Source organism: Daucus carota, chromosome 1 (assembly GCF_001625215.2).
Source record: "Daucus carota subsp. sativus chromosome 1, DH1 v3.0, whole genome shotgun sequence".
Classification (NCBI taxonomy): Eukaryota; Viridiplantae; Streptophyta; class Magnoliopsida; order Apiales; family Apiaceae; genus Daucus; species Daucus carota.
This window is the reverse complement of record NC_030381.2, coordinates 7,046,704-7,071,769: the sequence shown is the minus strand read 5'-3', so window position 1 is coordinate 7,071,769 and position 25,066 is coordinate 7,046,704. Positions and strand designations below refer to the sequence as shown.

General features: G+C 34.7%; 4 protein-coding genes across 4 annotated transcripts; 3 read left to right on the top strand and 1 right to left on the bottom strand.

Moving 5' to 3' along the window:
* Positions 1-207: 207 nt before the first annotated feature.
* LOC135150619 (uncharacterized) lies at positions 208-615 on the bottom strand. Its single transcript, XM_064087223.1, has one exon. The coding sequence runs from the start codon at positions 613-615 to the stop codon at positions 208-210; it is 408 nt and encodes a 135-aa protein (XP_063943293.1).
* Positions 616-2,974: 2,359 nt separating this feature from the next.
* Positions 2,975-5,466, top strand: LOC108192792 (glycerophosphodiester phosphodiesterase GDPD1, chloroplastic). Its single transcript, XM_017359311.2, has 6 exons — positions 2,975-3,278; positions 3,878-3,937; positions 4,046-4,327; positions 4,514-4,609; positions 4,689-4,885; positions 4,984-5,466. The coding sequence occupies exons 1-6, from the start codon at positions 3,072-3,074 to the stop codon at positions 5,201-5,203; spliced, it is 1,062 nt and encodes a 353-aa protein (XP_017214800.1). The 5' UTR covers positions 2,975-3,071; the 3' UTR covers positions 5,204-5,466.
* Positions 5,467-12,943: 7,477 nt separating this feature from the next.
* Positions 12,944-16,474, top strand: LOC108198712 (uncharacterized). The gene is made up of 11 exons (XM_017366493.2): positions 12,944-13,437; positions 13,548-13,622; positions 13,726-13,784; positions 13,869-13,995; positions 14,090-14,186; positions 14,266-14,332; positions 14,461-14,559; positions 15,119-15,205; positions 15,305-15,459; positions 15,811-15,912; positions 16,024-16,474. Exons 1-11 carry the CDS (start codon positions 13,233-13,235, stop codon positions 16,190-16,192), a joined length of 1,242 nt encoding a protein of 413 aa, XP_017221982.1. The 5' UTR covers positions 12,944-13,232; the 3' UTR covers positions 16,193-16,474.
* Positions 16,475-19,332: 2,858 nt separating this feature from the next.
* Positions 19,333-21,979, top strand: LOC108210544 (pentatricopeptide repeat-containing protein At3g51320). Its single transcript, XM_064091628.1, has 3 exons — positions 19,333-21,383; positions 21,568-21,641; positions 21,726-21,979. Exon 1 carries the CDS (start codon positions 19,455-19,457, stop codon positions 21,183-21,185), a length of 1,731 nt encoding a protein of 576 aa, XP_063947698.1. The 5' UTR covers positions 19,333-19,454; the 3' UTR covers positions 21,186-21,383; positions 21,568-21,641; positions 21,726-21,979.
* Positions 21,980-25,066: the final 3,087 nt, after the last annotated feature.

The following is a 25,066-nucleotide window of genomic DNA, read 5'->3' as shown; positions in this document are numbered from 1 at the left end:
TTACGCCCTCGTTAGGAGGCACACTTTACGCCCTCAATTATGAGGCACAATTTACACCCTCAATTAAGGCGTAATTAACTCCTTGCTTTCTGAAACCGGATCTCATACTGATACTAATCATGAAACTGTCACCGCAACCCTCGGCCACCTCAGCCACAACTGCTACGTTATCTTCTGCACACGATCGCGAAGAGGATGATGACCACCCTACTCAACTTGTTTAACGGGAGCAGGAGCATCAACCGCAACAGCGACATAACCCAGTTTCGTCTCGGCAGCTGTAACATCACCGTCATCCTCCTCATTAGATTCATTAGCACCGAAATTATAAGTCTTGGGCGAGCAAATATACCAAACCAAATATATGAAGGCGGCAGTGAGAGCACTACAACCAACGCCGAAAAACAGAGTACTAACAATACTCAAAATATCGAGCGTGCGATCGCGAATGGAATTGCCGACAGAGGAGTCAAAATTGACCGGGTTGCGAGTTGACTTTTGGGGAGTGGAGATCAGAAAGGGGCGGTTGAGGGAGGCGTCGTCGGCGGAGAAGGTGATGGGTTGACTGAGGGAAGTAATGTATGAGAAAGTGGTGAAAACTTCTGCACTGCACATACATATATATATTTTGGGTGCTGACAAATATGTATATATTTAAGCATACGCAGTGAACGTGTAGGAGGGACGATGGTGATCAAGCTGTGGACGGCTGTTTAAGTTTTGTTGTTTCAAAGTTGTGAATTTGACTCCAAATCTGCTCCATTTTGACTTAAGAAATCCCCCTTCTTCAACGGTAATTAATGGACGACCTGAAAGTAATGATCGAATTATTAGTCCATCCTTTGATAATATTATTATGTATATTATGGGCCTATTTGTTTTATGGAATCAGAAGCTGCTTCTCACTTCTGCTTTTCTTGACCCATTTGTGTAAAGAAGCAGAAGCACTTTTAAGAAGCTGAGAATGCTAGTTACTGTCTCACAGTTTTTGTTTATTTTCCAAACACTTTATCAACTTATTTACTTTTCACTTCTGCTTCACTTCTTTACTATAAGCAAGAATTCACTTCTTTTAAGCTAACCCAAACGGCCTCTTATGTCCGTAAATTAAGATGGATCCGCCACTGTAAACGGGGAATAGAAAAGGAAAGAAACACGATAAAGACAGTTCATTCCGTGAGCTCTGGGGTTTGTCATGGAGGGGGACAATGCTTGTCTGGCTCGTACAAATTAATATTATCCTGTGTGTTTTGATTTGTCAAAACTCTGTACGTAGACTGTAGTGCTATCCGCATCTTCCATCATTCACCATTTATCCATCTTTCTGACTAGGATCCACGCTTACATCTCCTTTTCTAACGCATAATATTTGTTTGATTAAAGAGAACGAAACACACATGTAGGCGGAGCTCAGCATACATGGTGTGGTTTGTTACACATGCAGGCATTTCTAATTTTAGGCGTTTCGAGTTTCGGGGATGTGTTCAATTTGAACTTCTTGGAATTCTTTTCACTTATAATTAATAATAATGTATTAATATTTGAGCTTTTTAATTTTTTTTTTAAATTATAATAAAAATTTGACTATATTGAGTTAAAATTATTAAAATATTATTCGGAATAAAAAGCTATTATTCTTTTTAGATTTTATAGGACAATAGATTTTGAGGAATTTAATTATTGTATTCGAATTCTATACAAAATTCTGTTAGATTATGCATAAAATCAATACCTATTTATGAATTAATATTGATTCATTAAAGTTGAATATGTCTCTCAAATGGTACGAAATACTATTACTGATCACCAACTTGTAACTTAAATTATTTAAAAGGTTAGTAAAAACCGGCACTATCTGACAAGCCCTTATTTGGTAAGGACTTATATATTTTCGGTATAATATTACATCCATCAAATTTTTAGAAAAATAATTATTAAAAATGAAGTTCATTTAATTATTCATCAAATTAGATATTTATTGTGTTTGAGATGGCAACGATATGATAAAGGTGGGGTTGAGATGACATAAGCAAGGATTGAGATGGCACGTGGAGACTGAGATGACGTTGGCTGAGGTCGAACGTCGAGGTGTAGGTGGTGGTGATTAAGGTGGAGGGAGAGATGGAAAAATTAGTATCATTTGTTTAAGAAATTAGGGATATTTCAGCGGGATTTTTAATTTGTAGAAAAAGATAATTTGTAGTATAATAAAACAATATATATTAAATATTTTTATTAAAATTGGCATTCATAAAATATAATTTGTAAAATAATATATCTTATAATATTATTCCTGAATAGTACTAAATACTGATTTTCTAATGTGTGAGACCTTTTTAGTAGGTGATAAATTTTTATTAATTATAATCTTATTAATATTAATGATTCCTATATGGACAATAATCTCTCCACATTAATAAAGTAAAGGAAAAATTAATTCTAACGACTTTCCGTTATATTTTTATAGACGTCCATTACGTTTTGCTGATGTGAAAAGTAAAAAAAAAATGTTTATGCCGTGTAAGCAGTCTATATGGACATCTTAACTTAATTAAAACATGGTGTTTTATCATATTCAGTGGACACAATAATGAGGTCATTTCGATAATTTTTTTTAAAAAAAGTAAAAATGTAGACCAAAAGTTAGAAGTAAACTAAAAATTATAAAAATTATAAGTGATTAAAGTGTCTTGAAAAAAAGTTGAAGCAAAGTTAACATTCTGAATCTTTTATAAATATTTCTGATTTTTATACAAACGAGTGAAAAAAGTAGATTCCGACTTCTTACGGACAACAGGCGTAAGTACTCGTTGTCAAACCGGCACGTGCGTTCATATGCAGCGGACTTGCATCGTATGCTTCCGAGTCTAATTTGAAAATGAATAAAGAAGCGGTGAGACTGGAAAGGGAATAAGAGCATAAGCGCACGGAATATTCGTGGCGGTGATTTAACTCCGTTCCTTGTTGTGATTACTTATAAATAGCACCACCTAATTCCCCCCTAACCCTCTCATCATCCTATTTTACTACTAGTACAGTTCCTCCTCAATCTTTTTAGTCGGTAATCAGCCATGGCTGCTCTCAAAACAGTTCACGTGTCTTCTCCTTCCCCCCATTCCATCAAGATTCCCAAGTTCGCAGTGATCGGACACAGAGGAAACGGGATGAATGTGTTGAATTCTTCGGATACGAGAATGAAACATGTCAAAGAGAACTCGATTCTCTCCTTTAATACTGCGGCTTCTTTTCCTCTTGATTTCGTCGAGTTTGACGTTCAGGTCTTCTTTTCTCTTGATTATAATGCTACATCTTCAATTTGTTGGAAAATACAATCCCGCACACATTATATTTATATGCACAGCAATTTGATTTATTAGTTGTTGAATTTGACTGTGAAAATCACCAGATTAGTTGTTGATTTATGAGTATTCAATTTCAGTTTATCAGAACCCAGCTATATTTCTTCTTCTTTACAAAACTTTTTCTTTTCCTTGTTTTTTCTTATGAGATCTTTAGATTTTCGCATTTTCCAGAGCTTCGGTATGATGATTTTTCCGCGCAATTTTCGAGGGAGAAAAAACAGATTAAATATAGTAATAGGGTGGTTTTGGCTGGCAAAACACTAATTACGAATACCGAATCATACAATTTTGTGGAAATTTCTTTTAGTCAATTCAATTATCATTAAATTTGATGATTTACGCAACATTACTGATCATTCCATTTTTTTTCTTTTGGCGACTTTTTCTCTGGTCTGGGGTATACTACTATTTTTAGAAGACGGGTCACATTTCAAATTAAAAAAAAAAATTATTAGTTGGATTGAAGCAGGAGAGTTAGGAAGCAAAAAGTAAAACAAAGAGTGTGATTTTTGTAGGTGACCAGGGATGGTTGCCCAGTCATATTTCATGATGATTTCATCCTTTCTCAAGAAAATGTAAGAACTCCTTCATATCCTGTTATTGGTCTATTTTTTCGAATTTGTTCTTTTTCTTTCGGCTTTTTTCTTTTGTGTTACTGATCATGATGCATATGGAATTTCCAGGGTACTATAATTGAAAAGAGGGTTACAGATTTATATTTGAGTGAATTCCTTGCCTATGGTCCCCAAAGAGATCACACAAAGACCGGTAAAACTTTGGTGAGAAAAACAAAAGAAGGCAAGGTTTGGAATTGGAATGTTGAGAACGATGCTCCGGCATGTACTTTGCAAGAAGTGTTTCAACAAGTGAAACCCTGTTTGGGGTTCAACATTGAGGTGAAGTTCGATGATAATATAATCTATCAAAAGGAGTATCTTGCACAAGTTCTACAAACTATCTTTCAGGTAAATTAATACTGTTATTGGCGCACATTATGATCACACTTTGGCCAAGAATTCAAGGAGCAAAAGGCTCCTCTTGCATGTGATGTGTTTTTAACACTTATTTAGTGAGGAGTTATGAGTAGCTTTTTACGAAAATCTTTTGCTTCTGGAAATGTGCTATAATTTATTAGAAATCTCGATTTGTAGGTGGTGTTTGAAAATGCCAACGATAGACCTGTAATCTTTTCGAGCTTTCACCCAGATGCAGCTTTGCTACTCAAAAAAATGCAGAGCACTTACCCTGTATGTTTTCAATTTTCAATCTCAATCTGAATTTGATACAATCTAGGCATATGTCTTTGCTAAAAGAATTTTCCACCAGGTTTTCTTCCTTACAAACGGGGGAACAGAAAGTTACAATGACGTGAGAAGGAATTCACTAGAGGAAGCACTGAAATTGTGCTTAGAAGGTGGACTGGATGGAATTGTCTCGGAAGTTAAAGGTGTATTTAGAAATCCTGCAGCAGCAAGCAAGATAAAGGAATCAAATCTTTCCCTCCTTACGTATGGGAAACTGAAGTAAGTTGCTCCATTTCGGTTTTCATTATCTCCTTTTCTGCAAACATTAGGTTCAGTTGATGTCATTAATTTTTTGACTTGAATTATTTATTTTACAGTAATGTGCCAGAAGCTGTATATATCCAATATCTAATGGGAATCGAAGGAGTTATTGTTGATCTGGTTCAAGTAATTACACAAGCCGTCTCTGAAACGATCGACCGAAAAGCAGAAAAAGAAGAAGAGACTGAATCGCCTCAAGTAACGGAGAAGCCAGAATTCAGTAAAAGGGAGCTCTCATTTTTGCTGAAGCTCATCCCGGAATTGATACAAGTATAGAATGAAACAGGGGATTAGGTGGGATAACCATGATTCCTAGCTCTACTATAGAGAAGATGACAAGCAATTGATAAAATTTAACCTAGTTCCATATATATTAATACTGAAAGAAATATCTGAATTCATGGGGTTAACCTTTGATGTAGAAATTTCTGCTGAAACGCGTAGAATCACATCTCCATCACCTAATATTTGTGACTCCTACTTGATTGTATAACCATGATTTCTGAAGGAATCTATAATCCAGTATATTTTTCGTTCAAGACATCAGTGTTGTGTTAAAGATTTAATGCAGATATTTACATTTTAAGTATGCAGTATGTAAAAACAAGAAAGAGGAATCCAGGGATTACTTTACCAGCAGCTGAAGTTGGGCTAGAAGTGTTGTGAAGCAATTTGACTAACACTCCAAGAATATGTTATGAATGATGATTATTATCAACTGCTCAGGAAGACTCTCACAGTCGAACTCAGTCGAATTTTTGTAGATTATTATTGAAGTTTTGAGTTCGTTTGGGGGTTTATTGAGAAAATACGTCTTGAACAGAGGTGATAAGAAATGCTCGCAGTCTAGTTTTCATAGATCATGGATTAAAATTTTAAGTTCATTTGTACTGAGTTTATCTGGTTTTCAATGAATAAGGTGGTGGAAAGCTATGCGAGATTATAATTGAAGACCGGAAGAATATTTGTCAAAGTATTTAGTACATCTAATACCGAATTCAAACTTCGTATATTCTTGATCAGTTCATTTCGGATTAGAAATACTTCAAATACTATGAAAAATCAGTGTGATAATACTAAATCCATTAGCACTTGATACTGAATCAGTAGACAACTTCAGATATAGATATCTGAAACAACTTGAACTTTATTTTTCGCTGAGGCATGAGCATATTAATAAATTTCTTTCATTGATCTCGTGATTGCTTTAGTTTGCTAGATCATCTAATTCGGTATGTACCGGCCGTTCAAAATGTCGATTTTAGTATCATACTTATATATTATTTCTTGTATTGGTTATAGCGTTGAGTTATCGCTATTACAAGTTACGTTATATTATGCCTTATATACTATATTATTCAAAAAAAAATATACCTTGGAACAAACCCGATCTCATTCGAAACTCAATGGACTTGGATTTAATTTAGACGGAGAGCTAACCCATACAGCTGAGTCTGGGGAGGTCCACGTGGGCTAGTGCTGGTCAGCCCACCTAGTTCCATGCTCCTCGGAGGAGGCTAGGCTCCGGAGGCCCATATCCGTCTGATCTAAGGCGGTGGCCCATCGCTGGAACCAAGGAATGAGAAACCTATTCTGATTAGGTTACTTGTTCCCCAAGAACTACGTCTGGCTTGATCCCTATAAATAGGGTACGTAGGCACATCGTTTGGGGATAATACACAACCCTTGCAAGAGCGAATACTCCTTCGATCTTGTGAGAAAACCCTGATTCCCTGAACGATCTCAGCCAAACCCAAAATCACCACCCACACTCCGTCGTCCGCCGTCATCGTCCACCACAAGTTCCAGCAACCCTCCCCGAATCTTGTTATCACCAGATTCCTCCGTTAACAACTTCTAATTGCATTCCAAGCCAAACTCAATATCAATAAATGTTGATTCTTCTCTAAACAATTAATCTTCATGAATCCTTTTATTGATATAAACGAACGACTAAAAGATAGAATATCTCCTTACAAAAAAAAGAGATAGAATATCTAAAAATTACGTGAATATATAAAGGATACATATGCTGATAGGCATCCCTGGAATTTTAATCTATACCCGAATTAAGCCTCTCAAGCTACGTTCCAGATCACATAAATCCCTCATAATTATCATATATTTGATCCCTAATATTATATCTATATACAAATAAAAAACTACAAATATAATCTTAAAGTTTAGACCATGAGGCAAATTAGTTTAGATGGTGAGGCAAATTCGATTCGAAACTAATAAAAAATAATATTATACTAAATTAAAAGTTATGTTCGAAAATTAATATATTTGCTCAGGAGTTGGGTTTGGAAATCAATATATTTTTTTCAAAGATTAGGTCGGACGGAGTACGATTTGGCTTAGATTGCACAAGGATTAGGCCGGCTCACTTAGATTAGAAGTACTCTCAGTTAGTGGCGGAGATACGATTTTAAGTCAGGGTGATCCAAAAAAATATGGACTTATAAAATTATAATCAACAAACAAGGATTCAAACATGCAGGCTTCAGATAGAAACCGGATGAGGGAAAGAAGTTGTTGGTGCTATTTTGTAGTTCTACCTATTCTATACAGCCTTGTGCTAATCAGATTTGTAAGAATATAAAGTCAGGCAATGCACAAAATAATACCTGGAGTATAAAACTAAAAATCCTAATCATAAACATCATTGGCATTCATGTATAGGACATGAAATTGCAAAGAAAATGTAAAAATATTTAGATACATGTGAATTTGTTGGTCAGGAAAAGGAGAAGTAGATTTTTTGCTCTCTGAGTCTCTAGCTCTCTATCTGTATGCTTTTTACTATATATATGCAATTAAAGTAGTTATATTAATAGATATAGGACATGAAATTTGAGATTTAATTAGGCTTAAATTTAAAAAAACCATTCAAGTTTGCTTGTTTGTACATGTCAACCTCTGAACAAATAAACTCGATAGGATTACCATCCAAGTACTGAAATTGTACAATACGGCCATTGGCAAAGCTAATTTCTTCGGTTTGTGAGAGAGTGGTTCACACTCTCTGGCTTTTGGAGGTGAATGGTGCACATGCAAGCTCGAAACAGTGCTGAACAACACAACCATCAAGGTTTGTAGCCATTTCATTTCATTTTCAACGGTTATAATTAACACAAAGCACACACAATCTCTCTTACCTAATCCATAATCAAGACAACCCCAACTCCAATAGAGCTATATGCACAAGCCCATGCATCTGATTGAGTATATTCAGGACTTCCAGAACCAGAGTTTTGGACGACGAGGTGCGTATGAATAGTCAAAATGCTTTAAGCCGTGTTATGATTAACAACCAAAAATCATAAGCTGTCATCATAAATGTGGAAAATAAAAGGTTGTTGTTGCTACCTTAACAAATGGCAAAATTATACTGTTGTTATCCTGGATGCAAGATAAGAACATATATACTAGCTTCCAATTCTTGCTTTGCAAAGTCGAAAGCTGCAACGAAATCACTTGAGTATAGTCAAGTACATACACTCTACTTTCTGTTTGATTGAAATATTTTCAAATACTGTGCCTTTGTCTTCCTGCTATATTTTGTATTCGAGGCCATGGTTATCCGCTTGTATTTAGAGGTTTGTGTGAGCTGGTTACCTGGCATACATTTTCCTGACATTCATAATTATGATGATAATAAATTACTACATATATAAGTCATTTTGTGATTATTTGTGAAACATCATGTATATACTGATCTGTGCATCCATATTCATTGAATTGCTTGGAATGATCAAAGCACGAGACTTTTGTATAGTATCTGGACTGCAAGATAGAACTGTAACGAGGCAAGTTTTTTTGACATGCATGTTTGTCACCATATTCATAGTCCTGGAAATGACCAAAGATGCAATACAGATGTAACCTTGTTAATAATTTTCCCATTTTCTATTTTGTCTGTGCGTTAAAGCTTTCTAACTTGTAATCAAAATTCTGCCGCACCATAAGGATGTGCAGATGTTTATTGCATGTCTATGCGTTTATAAATAAACCATGATTTGTCATCTATACCCTTGCTAACGTTAGTTTTAAATAGCGTTCGATTAATCTCTTGTAATGTTGCTGACTGATTAGATTTTTTGAAATTTGATTAATTCTTATAAATTTTTTTATTCGAAATATATATAATAAATTGTTAAAATTAAATTACTATATCACTTTAAATATGAACATTTATAATATTTATGACATACTAGCTAGTAAATATCTATTTGTTAATAAAATAATTAATATAATAATAACTAAATATTAAATAATATTTTAATATTAAAATATATCTAATTTTCATAATCCTTCTGATTAATCCATCATTTTCGATTAACCCTAAATCTGTAACTCAACCGATTAGATCCGATTACCGACTTCTCAAACACTGGTTTCAGATCGTTAATTTAACACTAGGTAAATATTGTGCAAAGTTTAAAAAATAAAAATGACAATCATTTTGACTACTTAAATATTTTAACCACTAATATGTAAAAAAATATATATATATAAAGTCAACAAATAGTAATTTGATTTATTTGTAATATATTACTGTAGTCGGGATGTCTCTGAGGTTGAATGGGATGGAGATTGTGGAACAGGTTCAGAAATTGGAATGATATGGAAGTGAGCGGGGCGTGAAGTGATTACACTGAACCGCAACTCCGCAAGTGTACAACAAACACCACTGTCTTGGACAGTGGCGGATCTGACTATGAAAGTTAAGGGGGTCAATTTTTTTGTAAAAAAAATTAAGAGGGGTCACAAAAAAATGAAGGGGGTCAATTTTAATTTTACAACCTAAAAATATGTATAATATTTATATAAAAAAATTTAAGGGGGGTCAGTTGCCCCCCTTCCTCCTTCTAAGATCCGCCTCTGGTCTTGGGTTATTTTTCCGGTTTGTGGTCACGGTGTATGATTGGTTAAACTAGCATGGTTGAACCGGATTATATTGAACATGCATGGTTGGCATGTATATTTAGTCAAACTTAAATGGTAAGAAAGAATTTAAGCCATTTAATTATTAAGTTATTGGGCTGGGTTGGATATAAAAAAATTTGTCAAATTTTGAATTTCAGGGTGGTCGATGGCTGCTTCCCGACCCTTAATGCCTCCACCCTGCTCCGTTGCGGTACAATTTGAAAAGTGTCTTGATATATTAGATGCGTCAATTTCTTTTTCACGATACATGCACATCCTGTTTATACAGAACTCAAGTCAATTCAATTATGTCAAAATCAAATATTTTTCCTCCATAATTACTTAAAAATATATTTAGAACATTAGTTTATCTTTTTTTTTTTTGACAAACAAAGGACTTTATTAATACGAAGCGCAAAACCAGCCGAGACAAATCCTCGAACTGTCAACTACAATCTGATTGTGAAACCAAGAACAAAGTAAACAAATAGTCGTTTTGTTTTTGGATCGCTTAACAAATAGAATATTCATATTCTTTGATCTAAAAAGTATTACAATGATATCTCAAGCAATCCAACCTACATCAGTTATGAAACTAGTAGTAGCGCAATTGACCTTCACATAAGCATCACCTGTAGCCCAATGTTCAGAACTATCAGTCAAATCAACTGATCCTGGAGCACCAAACGTCCCCAAAACTTGAACAATTATTTGTTGTGAAAGGTGAGCTCTTGTGGCATCCACCATCGTTCCAAAATCAATGTGAGTCTCACCGATCTCCCAAAATACCGTATAAATCCTTTTCAGATTGATAATCGAATGACGCTTCAAGACACATAAAAATACGAAAACATAACACACTGACATCCAAAAAAATGGGCATACAACCTTGATAACAAAGTACTCAAACAAGATTAGATCTTGGTTTTATTGAAAAACTAGTATAATAATAGAGGGGATGAAAGAACGAAGGGGTTAATGGGTGAGAAGAGGAAAATCTAGAAAGCGGAGAAGTAACGGCTGAAACCCTGATACGGGAGTCGACTCTCAAAACGAGAGAATGAGAGAGAGAGAGAGGAGAATTAGTTTATCTTTTAATTATATTACATTATGGTCCATTGCAGATTTCAGTGATCTCGTCAAAAGATTTGAAGTTAATTTGAATAAACAGTAACAAAAGCTAAAGAATCATAAAAAATAAAAAAGAATTAGAATGATGTTGAGTTCAGTACAGGTTTGAAGTCAAAGACTTACGGGGGTGTATTCGATTGGGATTTTAATGGATTGTTTTTAGTGTATGGATTTTAATGGATTGTATGGGATTTTGATTTTTTGCGGATTGTTGATAAAATGTCGCAGAGTTGATAGGATTTAGGTACAATGCTTCAAAATCCCATTGATTTTGGTGGGATTTCAAAAAACTTAAAATACACTGAAGAATGCCACAAAATCCATCATTTTATGAAATGAAAAAAAATCCATCAACATTTGAATACCATCAGATTTTAAACAATCCCAATTGAATACCATCGGATTTTAAAGCATAATTTAAAATCCCAATTGAATACCACCAGATTTTGTAGCATAATTTGAAATCCCAATTGAATACCTCAAGATTTTAATGGATTTCAAACAATCCCAATCGAATACCCTCGGATTTCATGAATGCAAAAAAATCTTTAAAATCTCAATCCAATACACCCCTCTTAACCCACACTTTACATAAAATTAAGAGAATCCTTTACCCTCCTGATCTGAAGATCCATAATATTGGTGCCGACCTGAGCGAGAAATGCAAATCTCCTCCAAACATCGTAAAGATTGACGATAGTATAAAAACAGGGGTGTATCAGTGATCAGCTGCCGTGTATTACCTCATATATATTTCTTAATAATCTGATTTTGTTTAATTATATTTGTATAGATAAGTTTAATAACGTTATTGTCGTGTAAATTCGAGCATAATATTTCACTCAATAAAAGAGGAGGATTGTATATATACAGATCTATGATCTATCCCCTCTGTCCTCTTCCTTGTGATTAGAATAAAAGTAGAAATTCACTTGTCAACCTCTTGGCATGTGCGATATTAATTGGGTAGTCGAGACTCGAGCCATGCCCACTTCTGATCCAGGATTTAAGATATTCAATGCAGCCTCAGCTTCGAAGCTTCATCCCCATCCTCGCTGGTCCGAGAACACCTTTTATATAGTGTGTTATATACTCTGTCCGTCTCATCGATTTCTATATGTTTGGGACCAGGTCCCTGGCAGCCGTATGCCAGGGACTGGTTAACCAACACCCACATCCAACGGTCTAGAAACTGATTGTTATTTAACAAGTCCACAGCACCCGGCTGCTGTGGACCGCTTCCCATGTTTTCCCCCCACATGTTTTTAAGATTTTTTTAAATATAGTTTCATGGTCTATTTTAATTTTTTTTTTCTAAATAAAAGTTTGATGTTTAAATTTTTATGAAAAAAATTAAAAAATATTACTACGAACTATATTTTATAAAAGTCTGGTGAATGTAAATAGTAAACGTATAAAACCTGTTGAGATGGGGATTATATATAATTAAACACTACTCTCTTTGTTTCGGTCAATTGTATACGTTTTTTTCTCACTCGTCGACACGCTTTTTAAGGTTTTTATAAAACATAGTTCTACAACTTATTTTTGAAATTTTCCTTTTTTGTATAAAAATATAAATATTATACTTTTATAAAAAAAGAAAATCCTAAAAATAATTTACAAATCTATACTTAGATTGAAGCATTAAAATTTGTGTCGCGCCCCCGTCTTCCGACCGGGACGGAGGGAGCAACACAACAACCTAGTCTTTAGTAATGATCCAATCCTTGCGGTATTGGTTTGTCAAACAACCTTTGAGTGTTTGTTTAGCGTTCTCACATTATAAACTCATCATTACATGTCACCGAAGGTACACACATGCACAACATATGTAAAGTACAACTAAATTATTAGATCTTAGATTATATCACCTTGAAATATAGCATAACATTGACTTAAGGAACTGTTTTTTAATATGGCAGACGATATCATGTTAAGTGATACAATTCTCCCAAGCGTGAAGAAGCTCCTTAACGGATCTTATGCTATATTAACATATATAAAAGTTGCTGACTTTGATTTAAGTATATCATGCATCCCACCGATTTATATACTAAGTGAGGGCACTTGACACTTTATACAGGAGTACTAGATTGGATTTATGTCATTCTTGAACGTAAATAACAAAAAACATTTAAGTAAGAAGGTCAGAAGGAGACTGGAAGTAGCTAGCTTTAGATGTACACAAAGTGGGTGTTTATATTGAATGCAGAATGTAGAAAAATTGAGGTGAAGAGCAATGGGATGCACAGCTTCATCTATGTACAAGATTGCAAGGAAGAAAAAGAAGAACATTCCTCTAGTTACCATCTTTGTCCCGCCATTGCGCGTTCCGGTCCAGTCTGATGATGTTCCCAAGATGCTTAGAGGCTTAATCCCAAAACATCTTGTGGATAAGATCACTTCGCTTCGCAATCAAATTGTTTTTGTTGCACAAGATACTGGTATATGTTCATACTTTCCAGCATCAGTTATATATGAGTAATGCTACGTACCCCAAATTTTGTTCGGCCACATATATAAATCTGGAGAAATTTGTTCGGAAATCTTGCAGGTGGAAATGCTGTACAAGAATTACAGGGAGCGCTAGAGGAGTACTTACCACTCATTGTTGGTCTCACTAAGAGAGGTTTCTAACTATAATTAGTAGTCTCTACTTTATGATGACTCTGTTTTGATCTCAATACACATTTTCGTGATGCTCATGTGAGTTATAACTTATTAAAAAACAGAAAATGGTGTCCGAGAACTTGTGGAGTTCAAGTGGAAGAATATAGAAGATGGGAAACATGTAAACATTTTGGAAACTGCTTTACTTGATTTTTTGTTTTTGTTTTTATCCGTGGCATAATGATTTGAACGTAATGAGGTGCAGGTATGTGTCAAGGACTCGTGGTTCGAATTACTTTCTGTTGTCCATATGATGGCTACCTTGACATTGAGAGAGGCCAACTCGAAACTGATTTCAAAGGATCCAACTTCTGACAGGGTTGTTACGTCAGGTCTATTTCATATATCCTATTCATATGACTTAAAGATTCATGGTATTAAAACTTCTTTTCTGATATGTTTGATTATAATTTTGATCACCAACAGATAGCATGAGTAATGCTGTTGATTTACTGCTCAAGGCTGCAGGCTACTTGGAATTCTGTATGAGGGATGTTCTCGTGCACATACCAGCGGATATTAAGTTTGTAAATTTTGTTTTAGTTTCTGTTTGTCCAGCATTTAAGTGGTTAATTGCCTAAAAATCCTAACTATATCATCAGGAGCAAGATGCCAGGAGATCTGCAGGAGGATGTAATAGGGGCTATGTCAATTCAAGCACTAGCGCAGGTAAACACATCATTACCCTTTTCGACCTCATCAATTTAATTTACGTAATATATTTTTTTTGAAAATACAATTATCAGCATATGTTCAGTATCCCATTATTAAAATTATTATTATTGTGACATCATCAGGGAACTGAAATGCAGCTTGGTTTAGCTGTTGAAAATAGAAATGCCACTTTACCTGTTAAGAGGAGGCTAGCTTGTGAACAACTAAGCTACTTAGGACAGGTAAACACCTGCATACAACAATTGAAAGCTGTATTTCAGGGTTCTTCCAGTTATATCAGTATATAAGTTCAGTGATATGAGCATTACTAGTCAATGCGTTAGGGACTCCCTAATGAATTCTAAGGGCAGCTAAGAACTTGAATTGTGTATAGGTTAAAATAGATTCTTTTTTTTTATTATGGCACCTGAAAAAGGACGGTTAAAGCATTAGCGATCAGTGATAAACAACCTACAGCATCCTCACTTGCACACGGGAAATTTCTGTTATCTAGAAGTTTGTCACTGTTTATACATGTTTACAACTTCTTAGAGCATCAAGTTTTGTAAAGCATTTTAGTTAGTGGCTTCCCCCCCCCCCCCCCCCCCCCCCCCCATCTCTTGCCAAGTGATCGAGAACTATCAAGTCACCCATATGGCAGTGCCAGTTGAAAACTCAACCATATTGTTCCTAAGAAATAGGAGACTCTTCTGAGTTAACCTTAATGTTTTGGTTTAATTTTGCGAATTGCAATGTTTAAACATTTTAAACTTAAAGTACCTTCTACAATTAATGTGCCAGGCTCATTTTCCCCTGTCAAAATGTATTGACAATGGCAATAGAAAGAAGCATCTGCTGTTCATCAAGTGGAAATACCTTGAAGCCAAGGTGTGTGTGCAAACATCCCTCTTAATCTCCAACATCAGTTTCACGAGTAACTCCTTTCCATTTGTTTAACTGCTAATAGATATGCTTAAACTTTTCAAGGCTGCGGCTTACTATTACAATGGCCTGATCATGGACAAGGGCACCAATCCTTCTTGCCACACTACTGCTGTGTGCTGCTTTCTTGCTGCAGAAGAACTTTTAACTGAGAGCAAGAAGGCGTGCTTAAACTTTTGCTTAGCCGTGCCAATAACCAGGTTAGATTAGATTACCCTATGATTCACTCTTCTTTTATTTTATTTTTTTCACTTGAGACATTCTTTAATTAATACTCCCTCCGTCCCAACCAATTTCTTTGCACTTTCCTTTTTTGAGATGTCCCATCCAATTACTCCCGTTACTTTTCTCCACTATACTTATTTTATACATTAAATATCAGCCGGTTCCACCACTATCCTCACTTTTCTTACTTTTTCACTCTTTCTTTACTTATTTTCTTAAACTCTGTGCCCAAATCAAATGTAAATATTTGAGTGGGACGGAAGGAGTAACATTTTTAATATGTTTTCCTCTGATATTTATAAAATTCTTACCCATTTTCTGCACAGGACTCCTCCGCTTTGGGGTGCAATGAAGCATCTAAGCAAGAAAATTCCAGAAACTGCATTTAAGAAGTCACAGATGTATGGTTACCTTTTAGATCAGGAGAAGTAAGAGCAAAGAAGTTTTTCATGTCAACTCAGTTTACAACTACAACATTTTGTCTCTAACAAAATGAAAGCAAGTCCATGACATGATATTTTTTCCCTGGTATAATGCAGGGGACTACAAGGTGTTCCTGATCTTCCAGAATTTGAGTTGTCACTAAAACCCGAAGAGTATGAACTGCCAGAGATGAATGAAGCATGGGATAGAGAAAAGTGGGAAATTCCAGATCAAACACTAAAGGAGCACCTTATAGATAGTGGAGATGAGACGGAAAGTGATTAATGCTGGCTCTCTTCTCATTCCCTTGTCAGACCCTTTAACATCGAAGGTAAACTACAGATTCTATTTTCCTTGTTATTCCAACTCATCTGGATTTGTCTCGAGGAGAGTCTGCATTCTCATAAACAAAATGAGAATTACTTTGCAAATTTCTGTGTATTAATTGGAAAGCCCATAAACAGTTGTTTGTATATAATTTTTGCAAATAGAGTACAAGATACTAGCAAAGATTTACTTACTAAAGACATGTACATATGTGTTTTATACTATGACCTGAAATTCAAACTTCACGGCAAAATGATACTTTTATGCTAATTGTACGAAAAAACTGTTGCTATGACGCGTCATTTTAATTCAAAACTCTGTGACAGACTGACAATATTCGAAACCAATAGGATCCTTTTATCCTTCACGAAGAGTGGTTAATCAACACTCAGAATTGCTACAGGAAATTTGAACTTTTTTTTATTTCCCTTTCTCTGCCAGGACGAGTGTAGAAAAGTTTCTTAACCGATCATGCTGGTATAGGTAGAAATAGGACAGGAAAAAAAAATTTAAATTACTTGGATGATGATCATGTTCATCTTTATCGATAGAGATAATTAAATTAAGCATTATATGTTAGTATCAGTTACGTCTGGGCACACAGAACATGTAAAATTGTCTGCCCAAGTGACAATGCAGAACTGACATATGTATTATCTCATAGAAAAGTGTCTGCATAGCTGACACTGCTTGACTGACATTTGTAAAATCAATACAAAGGCTGTAGCAGCTTGACGTCTCGACGTTAAGCCGTCTCTCAAAGATTTGGGCTACCAATTTTACACTAATTACAATTATCGATCTTGCATACGGAGGATCAGAATGTCTCTGGATAAAGTCTCAACCTTGAGGTCTCTAGACTCTGAATTCAATCACTAATCCGTGAAAATTTGGATTGAATATATCCGATAGAGATTGAACCTCAACTTATCTTATTATTGTTTAATATAAGACCTGACTGAAAGCATAAGATCATGAACATTCTCCTTATGAGATCAATCTGCAGCTTTGTTACTATCTTCCAATCGGTGTTGGCCTCATACGTTACTTTCTAAGGAGTAAAGGATCTGAATATCACGATTATCAAACATGACCCTAAATGTCAATTAAAAACACGACCTCGTTTGACGTTTATGAAAACGCAATTTCGTCTTGTGTTTATATTTTTTTTCTAAAAGAAAATCAATCAAAACGCAATTTCAAGTTATGTTTTAAGATGCCAAAAGCAACTTCAAGGTTGTGTTTGTGTATTAAGATTTCAAAACGCAACTTCGTTCTATGTGCAAAATGTATTATTTTATTTTTTTCAAATTTCTTGTACATGTAATTTGAAACTATGTTTTGGAGGAAAACGTAACTTCGTGTTACGTTTTGATTAAAAATCAAAAGACTTTAAGTTGTATGTGACAGTGAGGTCTTATTTTTTATATAACGACATTTGAATATTATGTATTAAAATAATGACATTGAGAGCCTATTCTCTATAATTTAAGACGTGTTTTCAACCCGAGCTTGAGTTGTTCATAATCAAGTTTGTACTCTATTTTATTCAGTCAAGTCAAATCTCGAAAAATGGGTATGAAATTATGTTCTAGTCCAACTCATATATTAAACAATTTCGTGAGTTTTTGAGTTATCAGATTCTTATGAAAACAATTGACATGATTTTCATAAAAATTATTTGATAATTATAATTTTTCCAAATTTAATTTGAAAACATTTTTTCACTATTAAAAATGATAACTAAACTTTCAAAATAACACATATTTGTTAGGTGGAATAATTTCAAGAGATTTCATATAATTAGATTGTAATTGTCGCATGATATCAATATTTTCGTTATTTAAATTTTGAAATCATTTAGATCATTTTTGATCCCTTTTGTCTAGGGGTATATGAGGGTGAAGCTTTCTCAATTTTAGATCCTTCAGTTTGAAGCGCCTAAAATACTCGCACAATGTTTCTTCTCTCCTTGTTTAATATTAGCAAGAATGTTTACCAGTAGGTCATTGTGGACCTAAAGTTGGTGATAAAAACGATCACCATTTGCTTCCAAGACTTTGTGGAATTGGCCGACAATCCCTTGAATCACTAGTGTGCTACGTCTTTAAGTGTAGCACAGAATAAACGGCACTTTTTAAGATCCTCAATTTGGTACACCTCCATCTCGGTATTGAAGCGGATAATGAACTCCACAGCGTTTCCTCGTCCATCGAATTTGAGATCCCCAATGCCTCGATAGGTCTTGAGAAGAAGTTATATTCAGCCCGACTTGAGCTATCTTTCGTTCCTTGAACTTCTCCAAATCTTTCCATAAGTCATCCATCCGTTAGTTCTTATCTTCCTCATCGGATATAACCTCAACACTCGTGACTGTTGTGTGGCTAGCCGTCCTTTCATTTTTTTGACCGTACTTCGAGGGAGCTACTATCTTATTCGTTTCTTGGTCTGTTTGATCAAACTTGTGACGAAGATCTTCATCAGTGAGCCTCCTTTCTGTTCTGTCAAAAACACTGAGGCTCTTTGGTGCTCTTTGATGGTGAAGTTTCACATTACGAATAACCGCCGTTATGACTTTTCCTGGACAGATTGATCATTATTTTTTTTCGAAATTCAAATTCGTGGAGGCACCTCACATCAAAAACGCCATATCATTTAGCGTTTGTTAGTGTTAAAAGAACAAAATATCATTTCATGTACTATTTTGTCAGTGTTAAAAAAATCCTGCATGATATAGCGTTCTGGTGGGGTTAAAAGAGAACACTATTTCATGCGGTGTTTTGCTCTGAGTTAAAAGTTAAAACAACAAAATGTTACTCCCTCTGTCCCATTTAATTGTATACGTTTCTTTTCAACTGCTCGACACGCATTTCAATGCTCTTATAAAACATAGTTCCGTAACTTATTTTTGAGATTTTCTTTTTCTGAATAAAAATATAACATTCAAACTTTAATTCAGAAAAAGAAATTTTTAAAAATAAATTACACAACTACATTTTACAGGAGCATTAAAGTCCGTGCCGCGTCCCCGTCCCCCAATGTATACTACTCAGGGGGACGGAGGGAGTATGAGATTTATCGTTTTATTCTATTAATGTAGTTATCTGGTCATTTCTCGAAAACTCATCTCACATAACGAGACAATACGCCATGGCAATTGGCAAGTGAATAACACTGACAGATATACACACACAAAGAGACGGCGGTGGGTTTTTGATGAATGGCAAGAGCCTCCTCCATGACTCTGAAGGATCTTGGGCGACTAAGAAGCCACCCTCTTCTCTCTCATTCATCATCTCTCCTCAACCCCACTCTCTCTTTCTCTTCAATCTCTTCTCCCTGTCCTTCTTCCAATTTTTACAACACAACCCCAACTCCCTTTAATTCAATCAATCGTATACTAAACCTCCTGGAGACATGTCAGAGCATCAATCATTTCTACCAAATCCAAGCCCACTTACTCACTTCCTCTCTCTTTCAAAACCCATCTTTTTCTGGCAGAATCTTGAAGCTCTCTGCAGATTATAATGACATTCATTACACGCTCTTGTTATTTAAATTCATTTCTTTACCAGATACTTTTTGTTATAATATTCTTATTAAGGCTTGTGCTCTCAGTTGTGTGCCTCATCAAGCCGTGATTTTGTACTTTCATATGCTTAAATATCAGTTCTTGCCTAACAGTTATACGTTTGTTTCGCTTTTTAAGGCTTGTGTGCAAATGGGGTCTGTCAATGTGGGGCTTAAATGTCATGGCCAAGCTATTAAGAATGGGGTTCAGTGTGTTTTGCAAGTTGAGAATTCTTTGATTCATATGTATGGTTGTTATGGGCTTATTGATGTTGCTAAGAGGTTGTTTGGTGAAATGTTTGTGAGAGACGTGGTATCATGGAACACTCTGGTTGATGCTTTTGTTAGAGTTGGTGATTTGAGTGCTGCACATGAACTGTTTGATTTAATGCCTCATAAGAATGTGATTTCCTGGAATGTTTTGATTTCTGGTTATTTGAGTGGTGGGAATCCAGGGTGTGGGTTAAAGTTGTTTCGTGAAATGGCGGGGTTCAAAATTAAAGGTAATGACACGACGATGGTCAGTGTTGTTACTGCTTGTGGTAGATCGGCTAGACTCAAAGAAGGAAAATCTGTTCACGGATATCTTATTAGGACATTTGTGAGGTTGAGTCTAATTATTAATACGGCCTTGATAGATATGTATAGCAAGTGTCAAAGAACAGACATTGCTCGCAAAGTGTTTGAAAGGTTACTCACTAGAAATATAGTCTGCTGGAATGCAATGATTTTGGGACATTGTCTTAACGGGAATCCAAAGGACGGGCTTCAGTTATTTGCTCAAATGCACACTAAAACTAGACTAATAGAGAGTAGAATAGGTGATGATAATATTATAGAACTAGGTGAACAGGTGCTTCCTGATGAAGTTACGTACGTAGGAATTCTATGTGCTTGCCTGCGGGAAGGACTTTTAACAGAAGGCATAAATTACTTCAACCAAATGACAGATGTTTTTGGTGTAAAGCCAAATTTTGCACATTATTGGTGCATGGCAAATATTCTCGCTAGTTTTGGTCTAATGGAAGAGGCGATGGAAATCCTCAGAAATTTGTCATCGTTTGCAGAATTACCTAAAGAGTCGTCATTGTGGGCCTCTTTACTTGGCTTATGCCGTTTCAAGGGGAACGTGGTATTAGGAGAACAGATTGCAAAAGCTTTGATTGACAAAGATCCGTTGAATCAATCATATTATGCACTGCTAATGACTGTATATGCCGTGGCAGGGCAATGGGAGAATGTTGCTCTGACAAAGGAAACAATGAAAGAGAGAGGGTTTAAGAGTATGCCAGGTTTTACTCTTGCAGATTTGAAGTTTATTGTCCACAACCTTGGGGTGGGAAATGAACTGCACAATAGATATATAATGTTGTGTAGTTGAGACCACAAGGAATTATCATCTAATCCTGTAAGTAATATGACGACTACATTGCAACAACACCTGGAGATGGGGATGGCAATGGGCTTGTAGAAAAGTGGTGGTGAAAGGAAAAGAATGGCAATTTCCTTTGAAAATGATGATCAAAGTAATAACACCTGGAGATGGGGAGTCTCTGCTTGCTCAAGTGATAGAAAAGAGGTATTAGTAACTCGTATGTTTTACTATTTGCCAACCAAACAAGCATAGTACTACTATGCATGTGTACTCAGTCCTTTCCTTTTGGTTGGCTCAATTACTGAATCAATCAATATTATGGCTTTCTGTTTATTTCTTCCTGCTTTAAGTATCGTACTTTTTTATCATTTTTGTGAAATGTAAACAGGCACATAAAGCGCTGCTGGTATATCAACTTATAACCTCAAAAGCCAAAAAATCGAGGCAAAAAAGGAGGAACAGGCACACTTCTTAACCCTATTTTTTCTTATGCTTTTCTCATTACTCGGCACCTTCCTGTTCTTGACTATGTATCTTCTAATTTAGATGATATGAGCAGTTGCATTTGGCAGCTCAGGCTTTAAAGAAGCACTCTCTTAATCGGACATCAACTTCTCCATTTTGACAAGTTTATTTGTTGTGGACTTGTGGTAGAATTTGTTAATGTGGAGAATTGTACATCAACTGCTGGATGCTTATAATGTTTTATGAGACTATTAGGAAGGTATTAATGTAATTTGCTAACTCTTCTTATTCACGATATATATTTTTCAATCAAGCTGTTTTAGTAGCTAATGTTATATATAAATGTACCAATGTTAGATTAACTTGATATGAAGTTCATCATCAACTAGGTGATATTATTATTAGGAAACTTTGATAATTGATAGAAGCCAATTGTAAAAGTCGAAGGCAACATGTGATACACTTGGGAAGCAATTAGGAGACAAATAATATAGCTGTAAGATGCATGGTTTCTTATAACTAATCAAAGTTCAGAGGTCCTGTTGGTTCTTTAGTCACTATTCACTTTTCCTCATTTTTTCAGATTTTTTTTTAATTTATTAAGAATTTTTTGTCTTTTTTCCAGATTTTTCTGAATTTTTTAAGATTTTTTAAATATTTTTTTTAAAAAAAAATCGAATTTTCCGTTTAGTAATTAGCGAAACTGACGGAGAGTGACGCGTTTGAAAATTTTTAATTACTTGATGATGCGTTTGAAAGATTTTTTAACAACATGACTGGTTTCCAACCAGATTAGTGATGAATTAACTATTTAACCCTATCATTTAATAATGGCGGATCCTCTACATATAGAATAACCACATCAGTCAAAACGAGCTAAGAGGAGTGTATTCAATTGAGATTTTAATAGATTACATGTGATCTTAATTTAAGCACAAATACTTCAAAATCTCATGAATTTTGGTTGGATTTCAAAAAATTTAAAATACACCAAACAATTCCACAAAATCCATCATTTTTTGAAATCCAAAAAAATCCATTACCATGCGAATACCATTAGATTTTAATGGATTTTAAACAATCTCAATTAAATATCATCATATTTTTAAGTATAATTCAAAAATCCTGATTGAATACACTAGATTTTGTAATATAATTTATCTCAATTGAACATCTCAAGATTTTAATGAATTTTAAACAATCTAACCCGACCCCCGACCTCGTATAGAATCTAATTCTAAGATGGAAACCGCAAAAAAAAAAAATAAGGTTAATTACCTAGTTAGTCACTGAAGTGGACTTAATGTATTAAGTTGGTCACTAAACTGAAAACGGTATCAAAATGGTCACTGAAGTCACCATAAATATCAAACAAGTATCTCGAAATATGAGTTCAAGCAGTAAAAATATTATTTATAGAGTTTTATCTTTTATTTTTAAATGTTACCACAACCAAGTAAAAGGTTATGACTTATGGTAATTATAATAATATATTTATATTTTATCAAGTTTATTTATTATTTATTTTTAATTAAAAAAAAGAAAATAACTATATAATAAAAGATAAATATAAATAAACTTGATAAAATCTAAATATATTATCATAAATACCAGAATTCATAACATTTTAGCTGCTTGTGGTAACATTAAAAATAATGTGTAAAATTATATAAATAATATTTTAATTGCTTGAACTAATATTTCAAGGTATTTGTTTGATATTTATGGTGATTTTTGTGACCATCTTGATACCGTTTTTAGTTCAGTGACTAACTTGATACATTAAGCCCATTTCAGTGACCAACTAGATAATTAACCCCAAAAAAATAAGCAGCACTTTTCATGCCTCCGAACAGGCATACGTAATTGAATACAGTATATACAGTACCCAGTACCCACAACACATCCTATGTGAATCGATGGTTGATTAACTTTGTCGACGCAGAAGAGATGATAAATAAGGTGGAGAAAAGCTACGTGAATGTGGCGGGACTATACTGTAGTTCAGAGACGTCTTTAATAGAGAAAATACTGAAGCCACTCCCAGGAGCAGTTATCTCTCTAAACTTATCCCCCCTCTCTCTCCTCGAAATCGCTCTGCCTATCTCGTTATCTCCGCTCAAACTCAGCATCAATTACGTTGCTTTCGTCATGATTATTTAAGATTTGCTGAAGATAAGTTCAAATCAAGGTAGTTTCTTCATAGTTTGGATATATTACTGTAGTTTATGTTTAGATTTTGTTCAAAGATCTGTAATTCAGTTATTGAGCATGTGTTGGAGCATATTCTAGGTAATTTAAAGACGGTGTTGTTTTCGTTTAGCTTTGATTTGGTGTAAAGGTCATTCATCACTGTAGATGTAGTTTTGTAACCGAGTTTTATACTTGCTCGATGAGGTGATTTTTTGCTGTAAAGTGTAGTGATTTTGTTTATAGTTCAAGTATTCTGAGCTGCATATTAACATGATTATATAGGATTTTTTTTTTTTTTTGATAATATGATGAGGTGATTTGTTGTTGGAAACTGTAGTGATGTTATGTAGAATACTGATTATCAGTTGCTTAAGTATTTGATTTATAATTATTATTTTTTATTTTGCTCAATAACTTGATTCAGTGATTTTCTGTTGTGATTTGTAGTGATTTTGTGTATAATTCACTTACTCTGAGTTGTATAATAATTTGATTTATAGGATTTTTGATTTTGTTCAATATTTTGATGTGGTGATTTTCAGTTTAGATTCGCAGTGATTTTTTATGTATTAGCTTTTCTGAATTCAGTTAGTTTTAACTTTGACTTTCTTTTGTTATAGGTATTGGATTTGCTGATGATTTACGTGATATGGAGACGGACAGTTACTCTTCAAATGACATCGAAGAAGTTGATTTTGGTTGTACGGTTAGTCCTGGAGGACATAAGTATTATGTTCCTTATACTGATGATGATGAGAATCTAAAGCCGTGTTTGAACAAGTCATTTGCAAATCTTGAATTTGGTATTGCTTTTTATAAGGAGTATGCACGATTGTGTGGATTTGATATTCGGCGTAGTGCTGAGAAGAAACACGATGATGGTACCATAATAAGCAAGTATTTGGTTTGTAGTGAAAATAACAGTAGTTCTGAGGGAAGTACAACTCAGTTGGGTAAGAGGAGGAGGACTATGTCTGGTAGGTGTGGATATGACGCGAAACTTGTTTTAAAATATGCACCTAGTCAGATATATTTTATTTTTCGCTTTGTTGAAGCACACAATCACCCTTTGGTTTCTGAAGATTGTAGGCAGTTCTTAAGAGGGAATCGTCAAATGTCTACGTGTTCTATGAATTTTGTGTGTTATTCTAGTAAAGTTAATATTGGTGCAAGCAAGGCATTTAGATTGATGAAAGAGATGGTTGGGGAATATGAGAATGTTGGAGCCA